Genomic DNA, 24,490 nt, shown 5'->3' with positions numbered 1-24,490 from the left:
TCGAATCTAGCAAGTTCAGATTGTTCACTGTTCAGCAATAATAATGTAGGCTGCCCGGTACTGGATATGGGTAATTGGGTGTTGCTGTTGTCGATTCTATCTGGCATACCCAGTTATTGCATTGTGACGGAACATCCTCAAAGGTCGGCCTAGGTCATGGAAAAGAGATGATGTTCGTTCATTGCATAACAATTTGTTTCCAGATAGAACTCTCTGGCAGTAGCTATATAGGATTTGCTCAAAAGTCTATTCACTCTCTCAGTAAATCAGTACAGAAGAGACTGAAGCATGTAGCACGTACATTTTGTACAACATGTACAATGTACATGTACAAGTACATTGTACAAGTAGGCCTACATTGTACATATGTACAAGTAGCTATTTGTCTTTCCAGTCTATTGTTTATAAAACCTCTTAAATGAGGCTTATTTGGTTTGAGTTGATGAGAGACGTGGCTAAAAATGAAACAAAATAGTATAGGTGTGGGTCTGGCCGGTAACATGATTTTTACCTAATCCACCCCCCCCCCAAAAAAAATGAATAAAAATAAAATTAAAATAAAAATGAATAGAAAATAAAAAATCGAGTCGTTTCTGAAGGCTAATTCCCTGGATGTCAATTTCCACTCATGTCTTCCCCAATTGGGATTTATAAATGACAAATGGTGATAAGGTGACGTGGTGACCCCACTGGCAGTGTCAGCAAACATTAAGCTTGTTGTCGTGATTTATTGCTGATTTCAAATATTTTACTGCTTTTTATAATATGCCCTTTCCCTTTCCTATGTCCTCAGATGGATATATTTTGTCCATGTTGTACCATGTTGTTAGTGTCTTCCAGCTTCAACATAGCATCATATTATACATTGATTGATATCAGTGTAACTGATGAAGACTGTTAGCCGACCTTAGGCTATCGTAGTGGATTTTTGTGGATCCATGAACTGATTTGTATGATCTCTGGTGATGGTGATGACTTCGACTTTTAGAATGCTTGCTACAGTCAAGAAATTGCAGTTTGGAGCAACATACTTCGGGGTGGCATTCCTTATCTGGATTCTTGGATACTTTGGATTTAGTATCTTGTGGCTTATAATGGGTTAGTTTTAATTTACGGTCATTTAAAAACCTAATGACTGTGACTTTTTAATTACTTGGCCATACACCTTTTTAGGAGTATCAACTTATACATGGCGCAAATATCGACAAGAGCAGAAAAAAATTGCTTCTCAGGTGAGAAATACTGCAAATGCGTTTTCTGCCCTTATTGCACAACTAGAAATATTAAAAACAGGACATACCGTGCTTTCCCCTTTACCGTAACTGCCTTTTAAGCCTACATTTGAAAAACTATTCAATGTATATAGGTTCAAGTAGGCCTGCGATAGGCCTATCTGATGTAAAGAATGTCTTCTTTTGTCTTACCGTACCTTCGGTATTTTATTGCACTACTGGCTACTGAGTGTAGCACTACCAAATTGTAGTTTCAAAATATTTGGAAATCATGCTTCCTTGTATGGTTTTATTTTACCTTTGAAATTGTTTTGACGCCATCATATTTTCTAAAGTGCGCTCTGTCGTATTTTCGCGGTCAATGTAGTTTTACTACAGCATAGCAGCAAGCTTACTCGTTCATATCTTAGAAACCACATTTCTCTGTGGTTTGTGTAACAATTCCTTTGTCTCTTCATTTCTGTTTTCCCCACATCAGCCATTTCCACGGTCTTGAAATTGCCATTTTGTCAGGTGCTGGACAATATTGCGGACGATGAGCAAAAATATTTCAAGGCACTCGAAAGCGTCTACAAATTGTCCGGGAAGGAATTGCCATCGTGGGTAAGTTACGGCACAAACTAACGGCTTGGGCAAAGCTATCTCTTTCCCAATTTCGGTGAAATGGTGGACCGATCAGAAAGAAATTTATTATGAAAGATATTTTGAACACAATGAAACCTGATTTCTTCATTCTTTGCATCATCACATTAAACAGATGCTGAGTTACCGCTCTGTAAGACGATGAAGGAAGAACATTTGTGATGGATTCGTTAGAAAATTTTCCGCTTGGCAACTCAACTTGGCCAGCCTATGGCAGCTGCCAATGCAAGTTATTCCCGAGAGAATAATATTGTTCATGATATCATGTGAGATTCCCACAATAATATGTCATTACAGAGAAGTATTGAATCGCAATAACTAGTCCTTGCAGAAGCTGACTGGAGTTGTTTTGTGGACCCTGGACATTTTGCGCACATCATATCAGATCCCAGTATGAATGGTGTTTATTTATGTGACAACTACTTCCACAATTTATGACTGTGCTGAAATTGGTGTATAAACAGTGTATATGATTGCCCGTATTTCAACGTAGAGTTGTAAAGCTTACTCAGACTTGTTTTAGATAGGCCTACCAGTCAAGTAAGCTGTCAATCATATGATTAGTATAACCTGCCGATATGGCAGTATGTGGTGAGCATCTGATAGACAAACACTACCCATAAATTCATCAATTAAATACCTTGTGATATTTATTGCTTAGGTTGCTATGGCATTTCCATGGAGTGGATTATCTCATTTGTTTAACTTGGACAAATAGACTTCTTGGAAAGTTGTCAAGTATTTTGTTTGGAAACTCTGCGATACATGATGATATCTATTCACATTGTGCGGTGGTTGTAATTGTCCATCCTGATTTTCTAATGTCTGCGCTTGTCCTTCATGTTGCGTGGATTTTTTGTTTGGTCTGATGTTTGTACTAGAAATGTCGACTAAATAGAGTCCTTTGTTGGGTTACAAATCTCTCTCGTATATCGTTACTCTGGCTACATGTAGCTACCAATAATAGCATGACTGTCAAAAGAGTGATGCATACACTGATACTACATACTAGCTATTGAGTAAAAATTGGGCTACAGTTGCTGTTGTGGGGTTAATAATAACACGGCATTCTTGGTACAATCCTATGTGGCTCAACACACTCACTAAACGGCAGGATTAGTACGTACTCAATTATGACATTTTTATTGAGATATTTGATGCACTGCAGACAGTCCATTAAGTGTACTTACTTCGGAGCCTGGTTGTAAGCTTTGATCTATGGGTTTTGAAGATATATAATAATCCATTCGGTATCCAACATTTGGTTTGGAAGTTCGGATGTCATGTTCATGCAGACCTTCCAACCCATCACAACCATTGCTCGTTGCTAGTGATATTATTATATTGGACAAAAAGGTTTAGCTGACTAATGTCACCAACCAGCCAAGTCAACACCAAATGCTGTTATGCTCATTACATTTTTTGCCTCCCAGGTTTATTTCCCCGATGTCGAAAAGGCGGAATGGTTGAATAAGGTAATCGAACAAATGTGGCCTTACGTCGGCCGTTACGTACAAAACCTGATATTCGAGAAGGTAACGTTGTCATATTCGAAATTCTCACCAAAACCACAAAGTAAACGGTGGTAACATTTTCACTATTTCAGATCGAGCCTTCCATTCGCCAGTCGAATGACTTGCTTAAAGGTTTCTCCTTCTCAAAATTCGATCTGGGGGATAAGGCTCCGCGGTTCTCCGGCGTGAAAGTATACGGTAGCAAGCACACGAGACGTTCGGAAATTGTCATGGATTTGCAGCTTGCGTGAGATTTCACGTTTTTCTATTCACTTTCGTGGTTATAGCAGACTAGCTCTTAATTATTGATGGATACTAGATTGCAATAATAGATGAGATCTTGGACAAAGGGCTCCATGTCTTCAAGGTAGAAATAGAGGTAGTGGTTCAAAGTTCTGCTCTGCTACAGGATAGTTGTTTTACTAAGCCTTATTGTCAACACAAGTTATGCATGTCTTATCCATTCAGCTTCTTTGAATAATCATTTTAATTGATAGTCTACAGCTGTACACGTACAGGTACACTGCAGTCACTTTCCCCATTGTAATCCTTTCTCTGTAAACCTCAGCATATTGTGTGAAAATATTTGGCAAAATCAAATGGAGAGTTCCACAGAACGGAGAAGCCCGTAGAGGCCATGATGTCATGTTAAAATCTACCTATGTAAAGATGTTCAACTTCTCAGTTTTCATGTGTGAAAGCAGGGTTTACCTACACCTCACCATGCCTCTAACTCAGTGCACCAAACACGAAGTACGCTGTGCTGAAAATTTGCCGTATTCACTAGAATACTGATTCATATACTGGCCATGAATAATGTAAGGATCATTCAGAAACGTTCATGACAGCTGAGATAACACTAGGTGCAACTTCTGGTTTGCTGGTCTGCAGCTGTTTGCAATATTCTGTCCTTTAGCATAAAAGTCATTGCTTGAAGAGATGTAAATTAAAATTTGTCAATTCATCGTCTGTCTTCGTTATGTCAGGCTCCCGTGATTTTCATTTCCTAGCAATTCGCATGCTCTGTCACATGATGACCGTATGTTGGTTGAAAGCGCACTGATAACATTCCTAACAATGAAAGCTATGCTGTTATATTACACAAGCAGACACTGCTCAAGTCAAGTCGTAAAAAACTTATGAGTTGGAAATAGAATATATGAAAGGTAGCAGGTAACTTGTAAAAAGTGTATTTTGAGTTTCATGCTTGCTTATCCTGATATTGATAGCTCACCCCATGTAAACTTTAGAAATAACAAAATGTATCCTGTGACTAATAGGCTACCAATATGTTTCCTAATACAATGCCAATATCTCAGCAACACTCTCTTTGTTATAGTTTTGATTTTGATTCGACTGGTGTTGATAACCCTTTGTAGCATGTAGCTGTCGTTCATACTTGCAATGACTAATGGTTGTGTCAATGTTAGTCCATCTACTTTTCCTTAGTCTCTTAGCATTAGATTTCCTTATGGTTGTGTGACGTTATAGTACTAAATTCCCGATTTTAGATACAAGAGCGACACAAACATACGCGTCACACTGAACAAACTCAATGTGCTCAGTGTGGGAATCAAAGACTTGTCCATCCGCGGACTGATTCGTGTTGAACTTCGACCGCTTATCAATGAAATTCCTCTCTTCGGAGCTGTCACTGTCTCCTTTGTGGACGTACCGGTATAGTTGCAGTGTTTTGATTCCTGTCGCTCGATTGAGTATCAGTACTTTCACCTGTTGTTTTATATAAATTTGCATTGTGACACTGTCTTTTTATTACCTGCTGTTAAATCTTATTTGACTTTAGCTCACCATCAATGCCGTTACACATTGGCTCGCTGTGTCATTGGTGTTGAAATTATGGTTGATGTGTTAATTCATGCTGAAAGCTATGCATGACAAATTTTCATTACTGGATTTCCATTATAGAATGAATCGAACATTATCTTTGTTTCAGGAATGCACTATCCTAGATTGAGTCATGGTGATAGAAACATTAAAATAGGACGAGTGGTAGATTTTTGTGACTAGAATTGCCGGCTGTATTTAATAAGAATTGGCTCATTAGTTATGTAAAGTAGCTTTGAAAATGCTTGACACCCAGTAACGCCATTTGCCAGATTGAACCACGGGTTCATATCTGATTGATGACCGCTTGCGTTTGTACTAATGTCTTTCAATATCCGGGTATACAATGTCCAAACTTCCTTTCATCCCATCACAAGTCACAAGATGAAGTGCAGGCGTCACAGTACGCGGCACATTGTGAAATCTTACTGCCTCTGAAAGAGTTGTGTTGATCTTGCATTGCACTTCTGGTACGTTTCACGAGCTGCTTTCGTAACACTTCGCTAATTTAGTCCAGGAATGGTTGACTGCATTTGAGTGGTATTGATTTGGGTAATTAAGCTCCACCATATGCCATTTAGAATAAGCTCATAATTTGGAAAGAATGTAGTAGTTTTATGCTGACTACACGGTACACGCTCTGTGTAATAATACTGACCCCTGTACCTAATCGTGGCGAATTCATGCATTTTGCAACAAACAAACGTGAATATACCACTAAATTCGGCACTTGGTGAATTAATCATGTTGTATTCGGCATTAGAAATGTAATAATAACCATTATTATTATTATTACAGCAGTGCATCAATATTGTGTTACCAAATTTGAAAAGAAATGTTTCAGTTCAGAATATGAGCGTGAATTGTGATATACAGCACTTGGTGAAATCGGCATTCGGATTTGGCACTTAGTATGTATTATTGCAGTGATTCCCAACCTTTTTCAATTCGTCGCCCCCTCATCAATGTCGACATATATCTATCACCCCCCCCCCTATATTTTCGGATCCGAGAAAGAGGACATATAAACGGGAAATTTATTAAGCTAACTCTGATCGCTGGTAAATTGATTAGAAAAAGATCAACTTCCGTGGCGATCCCTGAAAATATGGGTATCTGAGGACAGTCTGTTCGAGGGTGACTTTTCATTTTTTAGTCAACTTTCGCCGTAGTTCCTAAATAACCCGTTCTTCATGTGCATTTTGCGCCGGTGTCCATTTGCCGGTTGATTAAATAAATACATGTGCTTGAACGTTCTAACATTTTCGCCCCTTCGTTCGCCTCCTGCGGGACAATATAGCAATATGTTGTGGACCACTGTATTAATCTATCCAGGTTAGGATATGGGTAGGTTAGGAGGAAGATTTGGGGCCACCAGCCCATCACCACCAGGTGCGAATTCACTGGAAATAGTATGAAATTAAGAAATCATATGATTGACTCTTTTCTGCTGTAGGCCTACATTTTCTGTCTTTGATAATAATTTTAAATTCCACCGTCTTCCAAATCTACTCTTGATGTCCGAGCGACAATACTCCCGTCGAACTTAGATCATTATTGCATTCCAGTCGATCGACTTCGATCTGACAGATCTTGGAAATTTTTTCGACATTCCCGGTTTGGATTCCGTCCTCCATTCCACCATCGCGGACGTCGTGTCCTCCATGATGGTTCTGCCGGAGAGATACGTCTTGAAACTGGCAGATGACGTCGACGTGAGCCGAATCCGGTTTCCGATGCCGGAGGTGAGATTAGAGTTCGGAATAGTGCCCGGCTGGCATCTGTCTCTGTAGAAATATCAATATATGTCTCTGTAGAAGTATCGGTTGACCATAGTAAATTATAGTCGGTCGGTTATAGGTAGTGTTGCCATATCATCTTTATTTCTCAGATTGGTCCTTCATTTGAGGGGTGGTGTCTTATAAAACTACATTGTAGTTATTTGTGACAAGTTTGCCCTTATATTCAGTAATGAAGCCATGATTGGACCTGGGCAAAAGTGATGAACCTTTTCACTGTTTATTTGTTCATCCATGTCGACGGCAACCCCGCTATAGGCCTGTCCAATGACGTCATAATTACTGGTACCATAGTTGTTCCATTGGAGATGGTGTTTAGCATTGTGGGATTGATTTATGAGGACCGTATGAGGCACTTCTTGAGGAAAATGCTGAAAGGCAATGGTATAGGAGTCACTTTTGGGAGAGAATACTGAAAGGTTGTGTTTCCTAAATTACGAGTTTGCCTTATTTTGATCCGTTTCATGGACAACTCTCTGATTTTAGGGAGTACTACGGGTGCACGTGCTAGAGGCGAGAAACCTTCTGGAAAAAGACAAAAAGATACTGGGTTTCGGTGGCGGCAGTGACCCTTATGTCGTCGTGAAAGGTGAGGCCTGTTTTATCTCCTTTCCGACCCTTGAGATACGCAATATAGCACGCTGGACTAATTTTTAACACGCACATCTGTGGATTGTGCTGCCGTTAGCATAGCGCTTACCAAGTCTTTGATATGGTGTTGTGAAAGCGGGCTTTCCGCTGTACAAGTATATTCGTTTCACACACCAATAGACCGCGTTCACTTAACCGTGTAACATGGGCTTAGGGTAGCCTATCAGATGAAGCTTAAGAATTGAGCTGTGTGAATGTCCCTACGAACTATTCTATCTATTCCTGGTACTATTGGCAGTTGGAGGCCTGCTTGCTAATATTTCAAGGCTTTACGCAATGCGCATAAGTGCTGGAATACAACATTGATGCATAGCTTTCATTATGATAATAGTTCTCATGACAAAATCAACACGCCTAATTCAGTGGCAACCTTTTTTGACTGCGCAGTCGGCAGGGACAAGTATTTCCAGACGGGAATCGTCCATAAGAATCTCAACCCTGTGTGGAACGAACGCTTTCAATGTCCGGTATCGGAACTGCGCACTTCGAAGGTGGAAGTGACGCTGTACGACGACGACGGAGCTTTGAACGAGGCCGACTTTTTGGGATCGTAAGATTTCCTATTGGCTTCTTTTCGGCCACGGCTGACGTTTGCCGATTTGATATTCTTAATGCCGAAGGTGGTCAGTAACAAAGTGCTTTGTCTTTTTCGAAGTACTGAAGTAGATTTGGCTTACTTGCACCACTTACGCAAGTGCTTATGATTTTATACCGCTTCTACTTCTGCATAACACTTTTTAGTTTTATAGGCAAAACTAGACCAGGAATACTTGTTTACTTTCAAATCGCTACTTCTGGTTCTATCAATACCAACGGCGTCTGCTTTGAACCCCTCTGCTTACATCTGAATCTGAAAGTGTTGTTTCTTATCAATTTGTTATGTTCAATTAGTGTAGTTCTACTATTTTCATCCGTTCACGACGCGCAACGTACAATGCGAGACCCAAGACACAATTTGATCTGATGAGCAGATGGGAAGTTGTAAAAACGACCAATTACAGTCTATCGATCGAGCATCCACCTCACCCTACTGGTATTACAAGAGATAGTCATCGCTGCTACTCAAGTAGAAGTAGAAGTGATGTCGTCACGTCAGTTTTAACCCGTCGGTGACAAGATTTATTCCTATCGTATTGCAGTGCGTCGATACCGATGGCAACAATTTACAATAACGGAGTCGTGGACGAGGTATGAGAATGCAAATTCGCTGTACCTCTCTTTTGAAAAGTTTTGTAATTTCTTTGGCAGTGGATTCCCTTGTCTGAAGTCGCCAAAGGTGAAGTTCACATCAAGATGGAATGGATGGAGCTGTCTGCCGACCCATCCCTGTCTGTACAAGTAAGTGATATTATGGCTCGCGTGGTGGGTCATGTCTGGGAGCGGGGCCTGGAAAAAAAAGCGAATGAATGGGACAAAATGGGGTATTTGAGACAATGGATCTCTACCAGGGCATTGTGATATAATGGATTAAAATGATGTTGCAAATTCCGATTGTTTTCGGCCCTCCACTTATACCATGGGTTTTCATTTTTCAACGTAGTGTTCATGGTCCAGTAGCGGACCGTGATGGTGTTATCAGAAATCATGTTTTATACAGACACATAACGGTCCAAGTAGTATCAACAAATCTTCAAAAATTGTCATATCAAACCACTCCCTTTCGTCACAATATAGTTGTGTGAGTAAGCATTTACATCCCTCGCTCTCATCGACTGCACCTAGAATACAATTTGTTGCAGACAAAATACAGCAAAATCCTTCTCATTAAATTTGAGTGAACTTACAAGGAATTAATGTATTGTGTTGTAGAAACTTGGCGTATTTCATTGAACGTCAATGATACTAATGCCATTTTACTAAACTAACGGGCCATGTGCGGAAAAGGTTGTAAACCCCTGGTTTATAATATTGCACTGCTTGTGTTTTTCCGGCTAACTTTGGTGTGAAGCAGGCCTAAATAACCAACTGTTATGCAGCGATATTTACACCAATTTGTCAGTCTTCTACAATTTAATATCAAAATCAATCCGTTCCATAATCATAGAGCTGGATCTGACTTTATATTACACTCGGTTTATGTTCAGGCAATGGAGGAAGCAGGCAAATACGATCTAGATGCGGCATTTTTAAATCTCTACATCGACAGCGCAAAACATTTGCCGGTGAGTATGCAATGACATGACGTAGGTCTCCTCAAAGTATCCAGCAGTAATTGCGACGGAATTTGATACGTTTTTGGAACGGGCCGGTATTTCTTTTTGGACTTTGTCTACCGTGCCGGTTAGGATACGGTCTACGACAAATCTCCAAGAATCATCCAATGCATATTTCCTTGCGCGGTTTTTTGTGTGCGTTCGGAGCGATGCATGATCATAATGGTTATCAGGTTACAAATATCCATGATTGGTGCGAGCTTTCTCGTATCAGTTTGAAATGTGTCAGTGTGATTTTACCACTGTATTCATCAATGCATATAGCACAGCACTACCATATCCATCCATAAATTATTTCTAGAGTGACTAGTTGATAATAATGCACAATGTCCCAAAACGCGTCAACATATGTACATGAGATTATACAGCACACAAAATTTTGTTGCATTTGTACGTGATGCAATTGTCTTTTAATGTTTCCTGATTTGCATCACTGTACTATGGGTTGATTTTGTCATCCATATCGACCTGAAATGGTGATTGAATCGTGATTCCACATTATTTTTGAAAGTACTATGGTAGTGTATGGCATCCTGTAACCGTGATTACTCATGTCACAATATGTAACCGCAAATTGATGGGGTGTTTGCAGTTTTCGAAAGCCATGACTTTGACGAGTCCCATTTCCGAGCAGGTGAGATATCCACTAACACTGCCATCTTTGAAGCACATTCGTGGTGACATGGCGCGCATGTTCTTTGTCGCGTGTAGATAACTCTTCTTGTATGGGGACTATTTGTTTTGTAGCACTTAAGGCACTCTGTTCGCCTTCTGGCTTATGTCGTTTTGCGTTATGACATTATTACGTTATGGCTTATGAAAGCTCAACGGGGTCTGTAACTAAATAGATTCATCGTACTGGTCGCGTGCATGTCATTCGTGCTGTCTTTCTTATGCCTTGAGAAGTTTATATCCAGAGGATATCGACTGCTGCATTGTACGATGGGGAAAGCATGGTGGACTTGCGTTGGTGTTTCTATAGCATTGGCTACCTCGCACATTGTTAGTCAGCTGGGGAAATTGTTTTAGCGGCATCTGTACCCAATCGATGTGTCGTTTTTAATGAGGAAGCGCCGGCTATCATTTGCATGCTTTATTTCCTCACGCTTCCCGTGGTGCGTTATCTCACTCTTAATTATTGAAACGTATGTTGAAACGACCGGGTCAAATATCACAGCTCATAGTCTCTACTGAAACAATTTGCAATGTATTCAACGTGACCATCCAGTAATATTTTGTAATGTGGGATACTTTTACATGGCAAAATAACAAAATAATTATCAAGCTAAAGCTTGAATTGTAGTTCACAACTCTTACGATACACTGCCAAGCTCCTTGTCATCCATCCTAATTGAATAATTTGATTGTCCGTATCGACACTTGCAATCTTATTAGCATTAGTTTGGGCATTAAGTCCTATAAACAGATGAATTCCCCTTTTTGAACTGTGCCACTGTCCCCCATCATACGGATATCAAATTGGCAGTGGATTTATTGGCAATGACTTCACACACGAAATTGTTGTGCTTGGTTGCTACATGCAGTGGAGGGTTTGTTCCGTCATGTGCACTCTATTCATTTTGCATGCATAGTTGCATCACCGAACTGATATCCACTCTGGAAAGATATTTACTTTTACTGTGCGTCGGGTCACTTTTTGTTCTCCACTTGTGTTGTTCTGTTTATTCTTGTGCAGTTTTTTTTTCGCTTTCAGTTCATTTGCTTTGTCATTCTTCCAGTCTTATCACTTTAGGAAAGATTGAAGAAACTGAACGTTAGATTCACATATACCTTTTGGTGTATTTATATGTTTCAGGGGTATTCAAATTCTTCATCCTCTCGGTCTATCTCAGTAGCAGTAGCATAATAACTAGACACCTGCCTATATCATAATTTTCAGACAATCTCGAAAAGAGTGATATTATCGGTTCTCATTTAGGCCAATAAAGTCAATATTTGTCATCGGTATCAAGAAGGCACGGGATTTTCACCAAATCCACGCAAATGCGGCAATAAAGACGGTTACACGTTCAATATTCGAATTGCTGAATTACGCTAGTCACCAATACGTCCACTCTTACTCAGTTCTCTGCATTATCACAAATATTTCTACTTTATTGATGTATTTTGAGTCATATCATGACCTCTAACCAATGAAACCCTCTTGTTTTTGAACCAATATAACGGCCGAGTTCCGCGATAATAACAACTATTTGTCAAAAGTGTCACATTGGCTTCAAGTTGATTGAAATATTTAAGTCATCACAAATCTGGCTAGTATTAGCCCGTTTGGTTGAAGAAGGTTTATGACCTTCGAATAATGTCTTCTGTGAGCCATTGCATCAGTACTAAACAATTTCTCGTTCAGGATGGGCTCGACGCAAAATACGAGCCAAGTCCCGCAGTGAAAGTCAAATTTAATTTCCAAGACACCCCATTCAAAACGAAGGTATGTTATCGTTTTGTGCTTCCGTTAATAGTTATTTTACGGATAGTTATTGTTGGTTGAATAGTGGATTGTTCTTAGTACAACAGGTTATTTCTCTTTGTGATTGCAATGAAGGTTGCCCGCGTCTCCTCGAATGTAATAAATGTAGTTTTGTGCGTCTGATTTTACGTCGGTGAATTGACAAACTTGTGCAACGGTGTAGTAATCCTTTTGTTCTGTTGATTTGGTTTTGATTAAAATTGCGCAAATCGTCGTTATCTTACAGTTTGGTGTTATCGAAAGCTTTTGGCACTGAAACTGCTCTGTCCATTGTTTACTTATTGTTCGGGAAGACTTCCAACAATAAGCCTGTATTTTTGTTCAATGTAGGTTGTGGAGGAATCCGCGAATCCTGTCTGGGAAGAAAACTTTCAAACCTTGGTGTCTTATCTGCAAAAGGAGACTGTTTCTCTTCAGGTAAGTTTAAGTCGTCATGCTGAAAATTTTGGTTGCTGCCCAAACCCGAGGCAAAAAGTCCAGACCGTCACCAGTCTTACCAAAAGCACCGCGTCTTGTAACGCCACCAATCCATTCTATGATTTTTGCCCAGATATTTTTCAGTAGTCAATGGTCCCTTGTCGTACCAACGATTGGTTTCTTAATCATTTGAAGCTAAATTTGTTACAGAACATTCTAGGCTTGCACATCATGAACACGCCCACCGCCCTTCGAAGAACCGGTGTTTGCTGACATCTTATTTGTCAGAGCTGGTTCGGCAGGTGATGGGGTAGTGCGCCATTGGTGTTTATCGATTATCAGATTGATCTCGAGGTCGAAAGATATTCACATCTGAGCTACAGGATATATATGTAGTTTTGTTTCACATCTGAATCATTTACCATGTGATTGTGACGAGTCATTTGTCTTCACTATCATACGGGTTAAGCGTCAGCATCATTTATGTCTAGATTCTTGGTAAAAATATTACATATTTGACATATTTGATGAGTCAACATGCAATTGAATGGTATATTCATATTGATATGAACCCGAATATTTTAGGCTGACTCTCGTCAGGGGTAATCGTCAGCAACTAGTGGAGAGTTGGAAAGAACATTGTATTGTCATATTCAATATTAAAGATTTAGTTTGACGGTGACTAACACATAATTCGAATGTGTCGCGGCAAGTTTTGGTTTTTGAAATTTGAATTTCAACCGTTAGGTCAAGAATTACAACAGCAATTTATCGCTTGGCAATATTTTTGGCCGAGTTAAAAGCAACATTTCCGTCCGACAAAGACGCCGTGTCGTGAGTATCGGGTTGGGAACGTGTGCAAAGTCTTCGGTCGATTGTAATCATAGCTCGAAGCCGCTCTCTGCATCTTTAGTTTTGTGTACGTTCTGTGGCTTACCTTGAACTTTCTATTCGGTTTTGGGCTGAATGCAGGAATCCCATTGACTGCCCTGTCGATTGTAATTATATATTAGGCACACTAAATCTTCCAAGCTGCTCACCACAACTGTTACAATGCACACACATACATAATGAATTCTCCCTTAAATACTGCACTTATGCCAGTTGTGAACATTTTGACGTGGATATTCCGTCCCTGAAGAGTACTGTGGATCAAGGCTGCCATTTGTCTGATTTTTTTACCAAATTGATGGAATCCATCGTATTTTAAATTACTGTGAATTTTATTGTCTAATGGTCTGTCGATATAACACTCATACAATTTGTAACAATTCCAGACCATTTTTTCTGCCAATATTTGATACTAAAGTCCTACCACATAAACATCGAAAGAGTCATACAGATGCTGAAGAGCCGCGTCTTTTGAACCGATTATTAAATGTGAATCTTACTTCATGCTATGCACTGGGAAATGATACCTTCTCCAATTCAAACACACGCCAAAGGAAGTCCTATCTTCAGCCCGAATCGTTCGATTCAATTTTGTAGAACGCACATTGCTTTGGTTTAAAATGTCAGACTACGGCTTGAAATTCTAGATTATTTGTGTGCCGAAGTAATTAATCACCGGATTTTATCCTGTATTGTGACTGTGTGTTAGAATCGAAGGCATGAAAAGTCTGATGCCTTTTTTAGAATTATTTGTATGTTGCGATAATCGGAATTCGCCACCTAATTTGTGTGCAGTCGTTGACGTACAAGATTCGTCATGTTTTGTGTTCGGTTGTTCAGGCAGTAAAGCGTATGCACAATGCATTAATTGTCACTACATTTTATATTGCTTTTTTTAAATTTTGATTTGATCGAACCTCTATGGTACACAGTTAATCCATAGAATATGTGTTTACCACCACCGCTACATTCTCTAATTTGCTCATGGGGGTAATATGTTCCAGACTTTGAAATATTTGGTATTGATTTGGTGGTGGTAAGAGTAATGCCGGAAAGCTAAGCAAGTTGTAGCTTTTATGAGAGAAAAAATAGCGCCTCATCCTCATACCTCACTACATGCGGAAATTAGTGAAACCCTGGCGATTGTATTTCCTGGTTGTAGAGTTGAATTGCTGGAACACTTTACCAGGAAGTCACACTGACACATAGATCAGTAGTGTTCACATTGCTATCTCACTGGTCGTTCTCTGTAAGCACTCAGTCCTTTCAATCATAGGCATCAGTGGTGTAGACAGGGGGTAGAATAGGAAGCTTGACTCTACCTCCTCTTAAAATCTCTTATTGTTCTTTTGGAGAGGGTAATCTGCTTATCCCTTATTCTGAATGCATTCGCACACTGTCTTAACGATCTCACCATTGTCATACTAGATTATGCCCCCACATTCACTAATAGTGCACCAAAGTTTGCTGGTGATTCTCTTTCCCTGCTTTGTGAGTAAGTTATTATTCACATATCAGTACTGAATTGAGTAAAATCTATCTAAATCTATATTATAATATACTCTGACTGGCATATGGTCATGCTTATAAAGACGTCAACACGAGCAAGATTATGATCCTTGTTGAATTGGCATTTGTACATAGATTTAACCCGATTAACCTGTTAGAATTGAGAACAATGTTTGTTTTCAAATTGTCCCTCCTCCTTTTTTCCCCTTAACCTCGGGTGGCTGCACGCCAGCCTGGCACCAACATATCCAATCAAGATTTAGCTAGGTTACCGTTTTTCAAATTGGTATTTTCAATATTATGATAGATTCGATTAGTTCGTACACAATCGATTCCCAATCGGAGACAACCGATGCTTATCGATCTCGCCCAAAGTCTGCATAGGTCAACCGCAATATAATTGACAATATTGCATCCGATTTTTTAGATGTAGAAATGCATTCGGTGTGGATAGCGGTTGCATGGTTTACTGTATCTTGACCAAATTTTACGTTCCGTGACGCTATCTTACGGGCGGTGCTGTTTAGGTTACCGACGGCGGTAACGATGACGACGTGCTTGGTAAGCTGGAAGTTAAATTGAAGGACGTGTTGCGAGCGCCGGACATGACGATGGAGCAGTCGTTCAGCCTCAAAGACTCTGGACCGCATTCCAAGCTTCATTTACGAGCGTGTCTCAGGGTGAGTTGTGTTTGCCATCATGCAGCTGATGCTGCAGAGCATGAATTTGGAGCTGGATTTTGTAGATCTTTTGCTGAACATGGATTGGAGTCTGAGTCGTAGTTTTGGTAGTACAGCCGGAGCCAGATTTTAAAGATTTTACCCGGATTCGCAAATCCACAAATCATAGTTTTGGTAGTAATATCAGAGTCAAATTTTAAGATTCTAGCCGTAGTTTTGATAGTATGGCTGGAGCTGGATTTCTAAGATTTTAGCGAAACTCGTAGTTTTGGTAGTACTACGGGATTCAGAATTTGACAGTATAATCAAAATATTATGAAAAACCTTCACGCAGACCGTTCCAATGTTTTGTACTGCTAAACTAGACTGATTTAGACTGATTTCACTCAAATACCAGTCTACATGTTACCTCCTTCAAGCTTACAATACATATATGGGTACTTTAATCGGTGAAGCTGGTCATTTGTACATGCCAATGGTCATATATTAATGCTCTTCATCCAAACTGATTCAATTTACTTTTCAGCTGCTCGTCCCAAAAAATCCCCGTATTCCCAGAGAGAATTTGGGAAAGTCTGCATTTTCGGTGGCGGAGCCTAATCGTAAAGCTCGTGACGACGGAAATCGACCATCTACGAGCTCGATTCCAAGTAGGCTTTGTGTTTCTGTTTGTATCCTGTAGCTTGATTGATCCTTTGTTCAATTGCAATTCTGTGCGTGTGATGTCAGAAAATTCCTTCAGTTTGTTACGTTTTTACGTTTTAAATCCTTCTTTTCCGATAGATTTGTTCTATTGTTACTTGATCAAGCTACTTCTATTCTGCTTCCTATTCGTAAAAAAATTCGTTTTTTCCTCGTCCCCTCAGAACGTTTGACTGCATTGTGCAGGGTCGCAAGTAGAAGTGATAAGATATAAAAATATTTTAAATCCTGAAGTGACGCCGCGGTCAGATCATGAGGTCATAGACACATATTCAAGAATTAAGTAGAATGGCAGATATGCCAGAGATGTCAAATGTCAAGGGTATTGGATGTTCGAATTGATTTGAAAGCCGCATCTTCCGTAGAATGTGATATTGTAGCGAAATCATGACGGCATTATCTGCCTGAACAGCATCGATAATACCGGAAGAGAAAAGCACCTCTGTTGACAATCATCCAACCACCGAACCGGGAAAGGAACGAAATGACTCTGACGCCGCCTCCACTGCCACCGACGAACTCAATTTCGGTACGATTAAGATTATCGCGACACGTACGAATCGAGCCAAGTTCAATTACATTGCGAACATGGCGAAATATACTCATTTGTCATTGGAATTATGGACATCCTGCTTAACATAACATCGGTAACCAGCATGATATGAACTACTTTGATACATTGAACATTTGACTTGCCTGGTGATCGTTTCCACGGTTCCGTAACTGAGTTTTCTACCACAAATTCCGCCAAGTCGGTAAATTATATAGCAACTTATTATAATGGGGTTTTCCTGATTTTTCCCCTTTTTCACGATTATCATTCGGCTCTGACTTCATAGGTACCAAAACTGTCCTGGCCAGAGGTGGTCGAAGTAGTTATGGTTGGTATTCAAGCACTAGTAGAAGTAGCAATGTCCGAGTGTATATTCTAGGCCTGGATTTGCATAGAAAACTGTGAACTGTCAAGTAGAAGTAGAAGTGGTCCAAAATCATAGTTACTTTGGTGCATAGTAGGTAGTAGGCAAACCTACTTGAGCACTTCAAAAAAATATAAGTACGTCTGGTCTTGACTTCTGTTTATGGCAGCAGTAATGTATGGTGCACACAGACGTGCGCTACCTACGACGGCGCTTATTGCCATGTCTTACCTGTTGTGGTTTATGGCCGTTTAGTATATAAACACAGGATTCAGCCTGACTCCAGCCTTTTTGCCTAGAGTATAAAAATTGAGTAAAAAGGCTCGCATGATTTGCCTTGCTGGTTAATTAGGATCGTACGAATTTTTTCTGTGTTGGTGGTCCTCATTGTCACCCGGCATATATTTTTTCTTCTTCATACTAACAGTCGACAAAACCCTACAGCACTTTTTAGGTAAGACCGTTCTTTCAATTTGTGGACTGCAGTGCTCGCAATCGCCTTGCTGCTAATCCTGTTTCTTTCCTTAACTCACGTACAGAGAAAGCATGATGTAATCTTTTGTTATGGTGATTTCGATGGGTATCTCAACATTGCTGCGTAGGCTACCTTTAACTCTTAATGGTATTGCTGTTTTCCCTCTCTTCAGTTTATCCACCAGCAGTTTATCATCTAACAATTTGGGTAGATGGTGATTGGCTAATATCCTTATTTCTTGAGAACTGGCTAGTGCATGTACCTGTAATGATTTTAAAGTTTACATATACTGGGTCTTGGAATTGTGAATATTAAAGAGAAGAATCCTTTCATCATTGCAATAAATGAAGTCTTTTGCAGTGGAGAGGTAAAACTCAATATGACTGTCAGTCTTGGAAGCATACTTGTTGCTTCAAAAGGGTCTGACTAAAATACTTTTGACGCCAACGGAGAGATACATGAATTGCACCAAATTGTGCACGGCTCGATGCCTGCTTTGAAGAATTTCACTGAAAGAAAATGAATTCAGTTGTCGGCACCTTTGTTTTTGTAGCCATAAGTTGGGTGCTAATAACCTGAGTAACCAATTTGATTGACAAAATAGTGTTTTAGTTAGAGCCACGTTGAAAAGTGACGTTTCAATCATTCGAGTTTCAGAAATGAAGATTTTTACAGTGACATATGGCATATTCAATTATCGTGTCTAAACGCCTACACCTAACCTAATCCAAACCATAACCCTATCCTGACTTGAAATATTTGTCACTCTAATAACCATCATCGATATTGTTGCTCAAATAAAACTGACTGTACTTGATATTTAATTATTTGTCATTCGATTACCATCATCAACACTGTCACTGAAATTAAGCTGGTCGTAGCTGAATTATTTTTCACTGAAATGAGTTTTCATCCTGCCCCATACATTTGGCAATTCACCCATAAGCTTGACGTCTGCATTTTGAGCATAAGCCGACATTCCACTGCTGTATAGATCAATTTGAACTGCCTTCTCATTGCTGCGTAACCAATAGACACAAGCTCAAATATTATACTTGTTCTTGTAGACTGCATGATCATGATCACTTTAATTACAATTTGAACAACTTTGAAAATGTGGGACATATCGGTGGCTGTTTCATATCTTTCGGTGTTGTAATTAATTCGGAGACAGTTGATTTCCCTTGATCGCAGAGAACACTGATAGTGAAATAGATTTGCAATCGACAGATCGCAAAAATGCACTGCTTCGGCAACGAAACTGCATGTACCCGTATTCTTTCTGGCCGTAATGCCATCAGGAATTAAGATTGGAAAATATCAATGTCCAGCTAAATTACCTGTTTTTATGTGGTTGTGTGAAGGATCTTGTTGTTTGTAGCGAACAGTCCGAGCTTCAGAGGGAGAGACCGGAACACCAGCTTGACCGGTTCGACTGCTTCTGAACTTTCTGCGTTCGATGAGTCGAGGGACCCACGAAACAGGTAAGTTGGCATGTGTTTTGCGAGTAGGTAGGTAATATGTTATTTGTTTGGTTTGGATCCATTCAGGAATGCATCAAATGCTAACGAGGCTCGGTTCGGCAGGCTGCGTCTGAAGATATCGTATTCTGAGAAACATGAGAAGCTAAGCGTTGAAATATGGGAAGCCGAGTATGTATTTGTGCCTGTTTTAGCACCTGAAATAGAATTGTGACACTTTATGTTGATGTAATTTATTGTGGTTAATTATTATTGTAATGAAATGATATAGGAAAACCCTCGTTAATTTCACATTTATAAATCTGCTAGACCAGTGGTTCCTGAACTGTGGTATGCCTGCCGCTTTTGATACGTGAATCTTCAGCTGCCCAATAAATTGGTGTATTTTCTAGGTCAATAAAGCAAGATTTTTACTCTATGTAGAAGTTTCATGTCTAAGAAACTGAGCTGTAAAGGGTAGATGCGCCAACGTCATGGCCCGTCATTTGCCAAAAAAGCTTTTGCGTGACAGGGCAATAATATTATAATTCACTCCACGTCCATTCTTCATATCCGTTCCCAAATTTCTGCCTCCTAATCTCAAAATCAATATCAATATGCTGCAATTTGCAAGTATTAGCATGTGGGTCCATTGTGGCTCGTGGTTAAATCGCTGATCATGTCATTTCCACATCTGCCTCGTTTTGTTGGCTAGGGATTTGATTACATATTTCCTCATACCCATGATTCCACCTACCTTGGCAATGGTAATAAGTGATTTTTAATTGTTTGTTTGGATATGTGGTGTGTCGTTTGTATAGGTTATGAAGCTGGTAAACAGGGACTCTATTCTCACAAAATTTTGCGTTAATAATATAAAAGATAGGGGAATCTGTGGATTTGTGTATCTTTTCAACTGCAGCCGATGTCTTGCTCAATTAATCAACTTCTTCACTTCTGCATTATACCAGTACAAGTGTACTGTCTGTGCAACGTATGCACCCTCGTTTAAGTATAACATCATTACCAAAAATAGGAAGAAAACACATTGCTTAATCAACTTTTTCCGTGTTCCTCCGGCTACCTTGCCAAGTCCTCCCTACTATTTCGTTGCGCTGCGATCTTGTGACGTTTTGAACTAATACTATTAAATCAATTCATAATTGATGTATATATTAGTAAGTTCAACGTTTTAAAATACCATGGGTGACTTCCTGACTAGCAGGTGGTAAACATGGATTTTGAAATTGTTTTCTGAATCATTTGCGACTCCAAATGTCTGTCAACCTGAAAAAAAAATGTGCGAACCAAGTCGGGCATGAGTTGGTTCTGTAAAACAAATTATCACAAATTTAAAATTTACGTATTTCACTTACAATATTATTAATCGTAGAAAAAATTTGATCGCTTAGTTAAAGAACTAAAATTATTAATCGGTTATGCTGAATTTAATAATTATGCTTCTTTGACATGTCATTGCCCATAGAATCGAGTGTAATGCAGTTACTGATATATTGCTAGTTAGCAGGAGAATCATTGACATCAATTTCCATTTACAACAATCATGATTCTTGGTCTCCGTATCTCAAGTGGTGGTCCATTCTTCAGTACTCCTATTGTCATGCAAATTGCTAATGCTTCCTTCCTTTCCGCAGGAATCTAATTGTCTGTGACGATGACAATAATACTTCCGATCCCTACGTCAGAATCTATCTTCATCGCCGTCATAGGAGCACCCAGAAGAAGAAGACCAAAGTGGTGAAAAACGATCTAAATCCAATCTTCAAAGAGACGTGAGTATCAGTTCCTGTGTCACTATTCGTGTCACAGACTTTGGTTGTATGTAAACTAAGATTATATTTAACATCCATTGTGTCACCGTTCGAAGGAGAACACCTGATTATTTTCAGATCCACAATGTCAGTGGTTTCGTATTACGCCTTATGTCATAAATGGCCACAAAGTACCTCATTTACTCCGTTACATTTTATTGTTGCCTGTCATTTAAAAAGCAGTACTTGTTTGCACTCGATTAAGCTGTAAAAACGTTACTGCCATTGTTCAGTCACAAAGGCAAATATTATTGGAATCAGAGATCACTGCTATGAGATTCCGTGTATCTTCCAAATTTGCGTTGCTGCATTGTCTTTAACATAGTGATGATATAGCGTTTATTTGGTGAATAATATGCTTTAGTCAGCCCCCTTCTGTAGTCTGATGTAAAATGGATTCTCATCTCTCCTTCCAAATCTAAGCCGTAATGATATGACTAGACCTATACTCTTTCAGATATCAAACCTGAAAATGGCATCTGCCCCCATTAGCACAATATTTTCAAATTACAATTCAAAGCACCATCCAACGCAATTTAATAGCAATATCTTATCGACGGCAGATGTCTAATGCTTTTATCTTCATAGACGTGGCCAATAAATATATTATACAGTGTATAGTAAAGAGCTTATTCTGTTCGCTATAGAAAACAGACATCTAATCGGCAGTGGTCAAAGAAGGTAGCGTTGGTACTCAAGTAGCAGTTGACCTGACGCCGTAAATTTCTACTCAATTACAAGAAGAGCTAGTGATTTCCAAGACTTGTCAAAACTATTTCCAGTGTTAGTAGAAAATGTAGATCTGAAAGATACTAATATAGTTATCTCGAAGAATAGGTTTGGTCTAGCGATCACATACTGTTAGCAGTTCATTTGTGGCTATTTTCGGATTTGCAAGACCCGACTAATGACACTGCAAGCAATTTTCGAATTAATGTATTCAGTTTCAGCGATATGAGAGCTGTATTGACTGGTCATTGTGGCAATTTCACTCATAAAACTGATGAAAACCTATCCCAAAACATTTTTGAGTAGAAGTAGTTTACAAATATAACTCGAGCAAGCAGCCCAAGTAATTAAACCCTACTTGAGTTGTCCTCTGCATGTAACACACCTAACGATATGCTGTTATCGCCGAGCCTGCCGCTAATCCTGATGATAAATTTCCATCTGCCCGTTACGCCCCACATTCGCAACGAATTGGTCTGATCAAGCAATTTTCCAGGCTGGAATTTGATGTGGAGAGGTCCGAAGTACGGGAGCAGAGACTCGACATCGCGGTGAAGAATAAAACCGGACTGCTTTCCTCCGAGAAGGCTCTGATGGGGCAGCTGATGATCGACCTGAGGGATTATGATTTTTCAAAGTCACAGCTGGAATGGTAGGCTGTGTACTCGTGTTTCACGATTTTTCCAATTTTCGTTCAGACTAATCAATAAAGATTAAATTGAAATTAAATATAATTTTTTTAGCCCTTGTAATTATAATTATGGAAAATGTAAATGTAAATGAGAAAAGAATCATAAAGTACTCATGATTTTAATTGAAATGTTATCAAGTAGGCCTAATGATATTTCGATGTCATATCACAATTTTAGCCCTTGTAATAGTAATCCTAAAGTAATTCTGATTTTAATTGAAAACGTTCGAAGCATTTGAAAAATTTAATTGCAGTGATTATTACAATTTTTTACCCTTATTCTTGTAGTTGTGACTGTGGCAAAAAGTTATGTGGTGGTTGGGATTATAATTGAGTAAACGTATTAATTGATTAGTTTCCGTACATATTAGATCATTTTTCAGTTACAGGTGAAGTCAGCGCGTATTTGAAAATTTGTATCGATCCACTCCATCTCATTCCACCGTGTCGTCACAACACTACAATTTAACATTACCGTCTTTTCATTTTCATTGTAGGTATACTCTGAAGATCTTCGAGAAAGAGGAACACTAAGATCGTACTTGGAAAGTGCATGCTATTCCCAAAGTTTATGATAACATTTTCACACACATTAACTCGGTAATACTGGATTCACAGAGATTTATTGCTTTCTCACACTGATGCTTGATTGTATTCCTCTGTTATGACTTCTTTCACACCAAACTGTACATAAATTCATGGTTTTTGACCCAGCACTGGATTATGAAATCACTGATTATGGACTGTATTACGATTACTACTGTTGTTAAGAAATACCCCCTACCTTGCTCAACTCTGTAAACTCCAATACCTAGTCAAGACTTGTCATAGTTTTTCAAGTATCATGATTCGCGAAACTATAATTTTTTTTAACGTTCATCGAGTTCTGATTAATGATTTGCTGAATATGAAGTTTGAATTATCAACCCCACGCTCTTATGCTGGAAGCATTTTCATTTCGAGGTTTACATCATCCTTAACCGTTCAACGGGGTTGCCTTTTGTGAAGCGGTTTTCATTTTGTCTACTGCCTCCGATTAGTGTGATCTTTGGCTTTCTGAGATTTTTTTTCATTTCTTTTTGCCATATGACATGAGAATGCAACTGTATTTGTTTGAAAGAAGTCAATTTTATCTACTGTCGTGGTCGTCTTTTTTGCTTTAACTTTTCCTAGACTACTATACTTATGCGGATATATCTGTATTGCTGAAGCTGATTATATTTTTTTTCTCGATATTGTCTGGTTACCTTCCAAAACTGCCTGTTTTTCAAACTCACAATTGCCCTTTGCCTTTGGAATCGTGAATATTGCCATATAAGTGGTCCCCTTAATTGCGGATGGCTTTGTAGATTATTGTCACAGACAGTTGATTTTGTTTGAATAGCGATGAAATTCGTCTATTTTCCACTGGAGCGATGTGCCTTGCGTTTATTTTTTCTTAAACAAGTGATTTTTGGTTACTGATTTCATCTAAACTGACACTTTTAGTGCAGTCTAAATTTGTTATCCAGTATTCGCAAGATTTTTACCAGGTGTAGTGGTGTGATATGTTCCAGAATTCCTGCCTGCTTTGAAGACATGCAAAAATATATAAATGTACTGTTACTGATTTTTCTCACTGGTTGTTGTGTTATCCGCCCAAGCATCGTTTCAAGTGTGGTATTCGCCCTGTACTACATCACATAACTTGCAATGTTTTTTTTCATCAACGAATTATACTATAGGTGATTGTAATCATTTTTTCTGGCACAGTATTGTTGCATGCTAATATCTGATTTAATGGAATAAATTCAGCGTATCATT

At 39.2% G+C, this 24,490-nt stretch overlaps 1 protein-coding gene across 5 annotated transcripts in view; it reads left to right on the top strand.

The window, feature by feature from the left end:
• Nucleotides 1-24,490, top strand: part of LOC145433945 (extended synaptotagmin-2-B-like) — a 24,886-nt gene extending 396 nt beyond the window's left edge. The window contains exons 2-26 of one of the 5 annotated variants that reach the window (XM_080311195.1): nt 989-1,098; nt 1,174-1,232; nt 1,746-1,835; nt 3,308-3,409; nt 3,481-3,635; nt 4,900-5,065; nt 6,802-6,978; nt 7,519-7,621; nt 8,071-8,233; nt 8,823-8,871; nt 8,932-9,021; nt 9,768-9,845; nt 10,489-10,530; nt 12,265-12,345; nt 12,715-12,801; nt 13,549-13,635; nt 15,729-15,881; nt 16,408-16,531; nt 16,996-17,112; nt 17,928-17,954; nt 19,357-19,459; nt 19,526-19,627; nt 21,091-21,228; nt 22,493-22,648; nt 23,185-24,490. In XM_080311195.1, coding sequence (XP_080167321.1) covers nt 989-1,098; nt 1,174-1,232; nt 1,746-1,835; nt 3,308-3,409; nt 3,481-3,635; nt 4,900-5,065; nt 6,802-6,978; nt 7,519-7,621; nt 8,071-8,233; nt 8,823-8,871; nt 8,932-9,021; nt 9,768-9,845; nt 10,489-10,530; nt 12,265-12,345; nt 12,715-12,801; nt 13,549-13,635; nt 15,729-15,881; nt 16,408-16,531; nt 16,996-17,112; nt 17,928-17,954; nt 19,357-19,459; nt 19,526-19,627; nt 21,091-21,228; nt 22,493-22,648; nt 23,185-23,221 — 2,596 coding nt within the window. In that variant the 3' untranslated portion in view covers nt 23,222-24,490. The remainder of the gene's footprint in view (nt 1-988; nt 1,099-1,173; nt 1,233-1,745; nt 1,836-3,307; nt 3,410-3,480; nt 3,636-4,899; nt 5,066-6,801; nt 6,979-7,518; nt 7,622-8,070; nt 8,234-8,822; nt 8,872-8,931; nt 9,022-9,767; nt 9,846-10,488; nt 10,531-12,264; nt 12,346-12,714; nt 12,802-13,548; nt 13,636-15,728; nt 15,882-16,407; nt 16,532-16,995; nt 17,113-17,927; nt 17,955-19,356; nt 19,460-19,525; nt 19,628-21,090; nt 21,229-22,492; nt 22,649-23,184) is intronic. The other 4 variants (XM_080311197.1, XM_080311198.1, XM_080311196.1 and 1 more) reach the window with 4 other exon arrangements.

Source organism: Botryllus schlosseri, chromosome 2 (genome assembly GCF_051294905.1).
Source record: "Botryllus schlosseri isolate E-star chromosome 2, Bs_hap1, whole genome shotgun sequence".
Classification (NCBI taxonomy): Eukaryota; Metazoa; Chordata; class Ascidiacea; order Stolidobranchia; family Styelidae; genus Botryllus; species Botryllus schlosseri.
This window is presented reverse-complemented; position numbering and strand designations above follow the sequence as displayed.